General features: G+C 41.3%; 1 protein-coding gene across 4 annotated transcripts in view; it reads left to right on the top strand.

Annotated features, from left to right (window-relative positions):
- Positions 1-7,528, top strand: part of LOC109515922 (sodium bicarbonate transporter-like protein 11) — a 39,312-nt gene that overhangs the window by 8,364 nt on the left and 23,420 nt on the right. For 3 of the 4 annotated variants that reach the window (XM_019870056.1, XM_019870058.1, XM_019870055.1), the window contains exon 2: positions 6,041-6,091. In XM_019870056.1, coding sequence (XP_019725615.1) covers positions 6,041-6,091 — 51 coding nt within the window. Of the gene's footprint in view, positions 1-1,989; positions 2,148-6,040; positions 6,092-7,528 lie in introns of those variants that run through there. The other variant, XM_019870057.1, reaches the window with a different exon arrangement.

Below are 7,528 nucleotides of genomic sequence, written 5' to 3'. Positions count from 1 at the left end.
GGAAAACAGCTTACACCGGAGCAAATTTGATCCACCTCAGGGAGGTGGTTTAAAAATTTGCTCCAGTGCAAATGCTCGTTTGCGGGGCAGCACCGATGTAAAATGGTACGTGTGAACGCTACAATTTGCTCTGGAGCAAATGCTCGTTTGCGAGGGGGGAGTAGCCTCACTACAAATGAGAAGAGTTGATTACGTACGGCGAGAATGCCTTGCTTTCGTGCTCTGTCGGACTTCCGTCATGTGTTTGTTTAATAACAAGACATGGCTGGTAACAGTAGCAAGCACCTTTTGGGTTATACCATCTCAACTAGAACAGGGGGGGGGGAATAGTCCCCAAACATCATATTTCCTTTTGTAGGAGACTGGACTGTCTCGGAGTTGTTTGTGTAGTTTGTTCCTTTGTTGTGTGTTTACAACCCCCCCGTGCCCCATAGAATTTATTTTGTGATTTCCTCTCTTGATTTTTCTGTTTGGCGCATTACATTTTTGCTTTTCTGAGTGTCATTGAAGTCATCGTTGATTTACATTTTTCGGGGCGGTCACTCTCAAGCAGAAGGCACGGAGACCGAGAAGGAGAAGGACGTACCTGTACAGTAGTTGCTTGAGTTGTGTATACGTTTTAAAAAGAACCCACACGACAGCTCATTGGTTTTCTGTCGTTTTGCTCCGCTGCAGAAACTGCCGTGTGAGCGCAAGTGGAGCTGCACCGACGCTGCGCCGGTACTAATACGCTCAGGGGCTTTGTACGTGTGAACGCTCCATTTGTTCGAGTGTTAAAGCAGTGGGCCAATGTCAGCCATCCCTCTCAAATCCCATAAACTTGAGGTCCTGGCAATTGGCAGCCTTGCCTGTCATTTTTTTCTGTGGTTGGAACAACAGCATGGTTGTACGGTATTCTAGCTTGCTTAAGAAGTACTGACAGTAAGAAAATCATAATTTCTCAGTTTAGCAGGGGTAACCCCCAAAATGGGCAAGAAAAGCCTTCAGAAAAGATAACATTACTGTGTGTGTAGGTGGTTTGTGTCACTCTCCATCACACATTGTAAGTTCAGCAATAGTGCAGATTTTCTCCTCGTCACGTGCAGCATCTCCCACACTTAAAAATTATGTTAAGGTGTTAAAAATGGATGTGTGTATCCTGCATAATGATTCTACCACAAAGAGCAGAGCACTGACCGCAAGCTTTTTCACGGGGATTAGGGGGTGAACTTTGCCACAAATAGCCAAAGTCTGCGAGTAATTGACGGCCACCAATTGCCAAACTGTAGTTGCCACACGATGGCAAAAAAGCAACCTATTAGACAAATTTAACAACTCAGCGAAGTTTCTCTCTTCAGTTCACCGTATGTGCTTGGCACTAAGCTACCACCAGATAGCACCAAAGCCATATTCTTGCATTGGACAGGGCTGCATAGACAACGTAAAAAGATGAGGTGTTTCAGCAGAAAACGGAGGGTACGTTCCCACCAAAATTTGGGAAGAGGTGAATTGGCAAATGCTGACTCCACAACAATGTGGGTGTTCACTATATCAACAATTCGCACACTACAATGATTATGATGCTCAGCTTTGATTGACACATCCAAACAATAATTTGAAGAGTATTTATTTTTGTAGTGGCATGAAACAACTTTACACTGAGAGTAACTAAAATAAAAGAAACAACTCTCAGTATAATACACAGACAGCAATGCAAACTATAACCACAAAAAATTTGAATACCTCCATGTTCTTGTAAATCAAAACTAATCATTATTATCTTTGAAAAGGCAGAACTCTGAGCTGAGATATTGTGCAAGCGCTCCGAATGTTATGTCCGGAGTAGTAGTAGTAGTAGTAGTTAGTAACATGAGCCAGCTCATAGGAAGAGGCAGTGGTACCCAGCACTCCACCCAAACACGTCACTTAACCACTTCCTCTTTCAAATGCATGTGCTGCCGGAGGAGGTCTTAGAACCTCCACGTGTGCGTGTGTCCTCTATGTGTGTGTGTGTGCAAGATATCGACAGAGGAGAGAGAGAGAGAGAAAGAGAGAGAGTGTGCATGGCAAAGTAAACATGAAAATTATGGGTTGATCTCTTGAGAGCATCTCACCTGAAACCCTGGAGAACATGGAGGGGAAAAAAGTCCTGCATTTTGTGCCAGCGGGTAAGTTTGTCTTTTATTTTTGATGTAGTGTGTTTGTGTGTGTGTGTGTGTGTGTGTGTGTGTGTGTGTGTGTGTGTGTGTGTGTGTGTGTGTGTGTGTGGTTGGAAAGTTTCCCACGGTGCACGTGGAGTAGAGACCTCTGCTAGTGTGTGGACAGATTTATGACAAAATGACTTTTGCTTTAGTTTTATTCCCCCTTCCTATGAGAATACGTGATGTGCAGCATGCCTGTGTTGTCAAAAAGCAACCAAAGTCAATATTTATCACCAGGCAATAAAAAAGGGTTGACGTGAGGCAGCAACACATGCACTCCATTTACATCGTCAAATGAGATTTTTCATCAAGATTTTCTTGCACCAGCGTCTTTCGGTCGCTGTAAACCGGTTAAATCTTGATCATAGGTCACAGATTAAGAAGATTAGCAAGAAGAAAAATGTCTCGTGTTTTAGATCTGGCACACCAGGTTTGAATTGATATGATGTATCCCCGTTCTCATGGTATCATTTCATAAGTGACTGTTAGTATTTGATTTCAAAAGACTGTTGTCCACTAATGTTTTCTGATAGCATTTATGGCTGAGATTATTGTTGGTCCACTGGCTCCGTCCACTGTGCCGGATGAGCAAACATCAGGTGGTTTTCAATTGCAAGACGTTGAGATGTTGAAGCGGATGGAGCTGTGAGGCGTTCCTTCCTGCTATTCGCTTTATTTCACGGCCGAACGTGTACACTGCGACTTGAAGAGCAAACACAGTTCACACAGCAATCAGGGCGACTGAGATCCGACTGCACGTGACGTGACCTTGATCAAATCTGATGAGTGACAGCAGCTTCATATTCAAAAGACAAAGCTTGTACAATTTGTTTTCGAAGACACTACAAGAGTTCTTTTTTCCGTTTGTTTCCGATTGCTGAAGGACATCCTCTTCTCGCTGATAGCGGGCAGCGAAGATGAATACAACACTCTCCATGGTTAGAGGCAGCTCAGTGGATCCAGACATTTGTTTTCGTGTCTGAGGGTTAGCTCAGTGAAAAACAATTATTCTTTAATGCTTACATTCTCCAACGATGCAAAGTTTTTAATGCTGTTACGCTGATTATCTTATATACTGTATGTTGCCACATGTTACCTTTTGTGAGACATACAGTAGTTAGCACATTAGCTCAAATAGCACCCAGGGGTATTTATTTGCAGTTAGCACCAAGTGTAGGAAGTGGAAAGGCATTCGTGTGTGTGTGTGTGTGTGTGTGTGTGTGTGTGTGTGTGTGTGTGTGTGCGCGTGCATATGTTTTTTAAATAAAATAAAATAATGTTTTAAATGAAGTTAGAGTGGAGCGGCGCGGTGGTCGACTGGTGGGCACGCCAGCCTCACAGTGCAGAGGTGCAGGGTTCAAGTCTGACTCTGGCCTTCCTGTGTTGAAGTTGCAAGTTCTCCCTGTGCCTGCATGGCTTTTCTTTGGTTGCTCCAGTTTCCTCCCACATTCCAAAAACATGCATGGCAGGTTAACGGAATGCTCTAAATTGTTGCTCAGTGTGATTGTAAGCGTGAACGGTTGTTCGTCTATGTTAGCCCTGCGATTGACTGGCAACCGGTTCAGGGTGTACCCCGCCTACTGCCCGCAGACGGCTGGGATCGGCTCCAGTGTGGCCCGCGAACCTTGTGAGGATAACGTGGATTAGAAAATGGATGGATGGAGTTAGAGTGGTCCCACACCTATTTGTGGATTTCTATTCACAAATTCACCTATTTGCATTTTCTCTCTGTGGAAGCTATCCTCAGCTATTTGAGACTTTCACTCACATTTTTGTGCACATTCTCTAACGCCCTAAGATGCCACAAGATATTGCCATATTAAACAAGTGTATTTTTGCTCTGCTGAGTGGCTACTAAAAGGCTTACGTTAACAAACGACGGCTGTCTCACACAGTATTGTTTGACAATTGGTGTGTTACAAGGGTGACATTCAGTACTTGCATTCTTCCGGTGCATTTAAAACAAAAAAAAATCGAATTATTAATAAACCCTTTCTTTTTTTAGGGTGATTGTATAGGTTGAGTCTAAAATAATATTTAAGTGTTTTGGGATGATAGCTTGTGCAATGGTAACCTATGACGATACGCAATTACTCTGTTTTTGCTATTCGTGTTATGGCTCGGTCCCTATCCCCTATGAGACACGCGGGTTTACTGTACATACTTTTACTGGACAGGGACGATAGAGGATATCTTTACAGATGCTGTATCTGCTGTGTAGGCAATGTGTGGTGTGATTAGGACGCCTATTTTCTCGCTCTTCTGTTTTAACGGACCGAATATTGTGCAATTCCAGGAATAGGGCTGTTAAATGACAGATTTGCAACCTGTCTGCGGAAAAGACGGCATAGTAAAGGTACTGCCATCCAACGAGTGTCACCCCTCTCCTCAGGGGGCAAAAAGATGGTATCTATTTGAGGTGTGATGCATCAGGCACTTATTCGAGGCATGGTATAATGTACCACTTCTGAAGACAGTGATTTCCAACCAGAGTGCCGAGAGAGCTCCATTGGTGTGCAGTGGGAAATTATCAAATGTCATTTAATTGGTGACAAACTTATTTATTAATAACAATTAATGTATCTTTGTCCCTCTATCTATGCCGTCAACTTATAGTGACAGAAAGAATAAATAAATTATCTTCTATTAGATGGAAAAAAAGTATGAAATTGACATATCTATTTTCTTTTTGTGACAATTCTGTTTGGTGGTGTGCCGTGCGATTGTTCAAACTTAAAATATGTGCCTTGACTCACTAAAGGTTGGGAATCACTGATTTAAGGAATACGAGATTGAGACCCAAGTAGTGCATTTTGCTTTTTCATGTCACATATTATAGCTCAATAGGCTCTCAATGCTACCGTTATGAATGGCTGTGCTAAATTGGACCCTTTCCTTTGGCGTCACGACACAGTAAAAGTCTTGCAGCCAACCTGCACGGTAAAAATCTCTTGCCAGAGCTGTGAGGCTCCCGAGCATCTCCCATGGGGGGAAAAGGAGGCCTTGGGAATGTTCTGTGCTAATCTGCTACAAGACAGAATCTTGCTCAGGAGGGTTCAGAGCCGAACAGCTCATCTTTTCAGATACACAACTACTGCTATTAAAAACACAGGGCACAGCTGCTCTCCGGTTTTCATTGTAAGTGAGAGTGGAGTATGTGTTTTTGAGTTCTCACCACACGATATTAGTTCCCTCCACCGTTTGAAAAAAAAAAAAAACTCTTCGCATTATGTTAGTGTGGTGGGAATTTAACAACAGTGACACTGTCCAAAATGCATATGTCAACATATTTTTTTTCTATATAAAAAATGAGTCAAAATGGTCAAAAATGCTGGCACCGGCTGTTCCAATTTGAGGAAAAAAAAAGGCTGGCATTACTTTTTAAAAAAACATACATGGCATGGACATCAAAGACTCTTGGTGTCAATGTGAATGCGAAGGGGTGTATACAATGTCTTTACATGCCAAATATATATTTTCTCCAATTATGATTTCACTCATGCGTTAGTATACTGTGTGTAGGTTTGGTTAACAACTGACTACTACGTTCCGACTCGCAAAGAAATTTTGAGCAGGTCTACGTAATGTAGTGTCCGGCACTATGTAAACAGAGACAGCAGCGACCTCGAAAGCAAAAACTACGAACTGCAAGACCATTGAACTAAAATGACGGAAAGTGGTGTCGGAAATGGAGGGATTAACCTTAACTACACTATGAAGTAAAATTTAATGTAAAGTATTAACTTAATAGTATATGTATGGTCAAGTGTTTGTTTTGTCACCCAAAAAAGTTTTAAACGAGTAATGGAGCATATTTGAATGAAAAATAAATAAATATGGTTATGTTTTGTGTTCCACAGAGGCCCCACCAACCGGGAGCTCCAAGAATGGATATGTGTTCCGGGAAATGGGTTTGTATTGTTCTATATACGGTATTTGCGCTGATTTCTGAATGAAATGCTGTCATTTTCCTTTCAGGGACTGCCTTACAAATGTTTGCATGGACAAGAATCATTCTGAGTTATCCCCATAGACATCAAATGCATACACTTACCCCGAGTGTTATCTTAAAATTTTGCGTATCACGATGTCAGATGTCAACTAGTGCACATTTTTTGTTTCATAGCGTGCCAAAGTTGTACATTTGTGAAAAGAAATGTCATACAATAGTGGAAAAAAAAAACATTACAAGTAATAAAGAGTCTATCTACGAGCGTGCCTTTGTCATTGCGGTGAAAGTCTTACTAGTGAGGATACTAGTTACATGGAACTTGAAAATAGAACTTGAAATATGACAAAACACCACTCTTTGTTAATGGACAACTTTGGGTCAGCTACATGTTACTACAGTATAATGAAGCTAATTTTACTGCACTCGAAGGACTGTTAATACCAAGGTGTTCTACAGATATGCCACATTTTTCCTACGAGTAAGGACAAAGCATTTTAAGGATGGATTTATTACACAGCCATAATGTCTACATTAAGGTGCATACACTAGTATGAATACAAGTAGGACAAATTTTGCATACCAGTAGGACGATTAAGTATTATTAGTGAGGGAAAACTATGAATTAACATTCGGTGCAAGGAGGTTACTAGTACATGACACATGCCTAGTTGCACTAGTAGTGTTACGAGTGCGTATAGGGTTTAATCGTATGATAAAGGGAGTGGATATTCACCTCTGTCCCATTTCACTCGCCCCACCCCCCCCAAAAAAAACCCTGTCCCACCCCAGTCCTGGACAGTAGTAAAAACAAAAAGATAATCCTGTCCCCAGTGGCGGGCCGTGCATTTCAACCTTAGGCCTTCAGTGACGTCACATACATGAACGCAATACTGTATAGGCTCGTCAAGCAGCACTTAATTTCAGCAGCATTTAAAACCATCAAGTATGCATTCACAATTAAGAGCAGGAAACTAAATTTACAGATAGTCAAAAATAAAAAGATGATTTAAAAATACGAAATAAAATGCCACCCAAATTACGCTGTGTGATCTTAAACAAGTCTGTCCAATACATTGCGCAATGTCGCAGTTTCATATAAGACACCAACCAAACAATAACAAAACAAACTATTCTTTGAAAATAAACAGATCATTTGCATTTTGAAAATCGGCGATACAACAATAAATAACTGAAAATGTTGAGCAGCTGAGATTGAACGAACTTTCGTGCACGAAGGTGACTACAATGCGCCATTATAAATTGCAGGTGAGCAGATTTATTTGATACACGTTTGTCATTTTATTTCGTTACCATGAATTTAATACTAACGAAATAAAATGACAAGAAGAAATGTAAAATAAAATTCATTGACTCACCAATGTAGTTCTCCACAGCG

This window comes from Hippocampus comes, unplaced genomic scaffold (genome assembly GCF_001891065.2).
Source record: "Hippocampus comes isolate QL1 unplaced genomic scaffold, H_comes_QL1_v1.1 scaffold9, whole genome shotgun sequence".
NCBI classification, from domain to species: Eukaryota; Metazoa; Chordata; class Actinopteri; order Syngnathiformes; family Syngnathidae; genus Hippocampus; species Hippocampus comes.
This window is presented reverse-complemented; position numbering and strand designations above follow the sequence as displayed.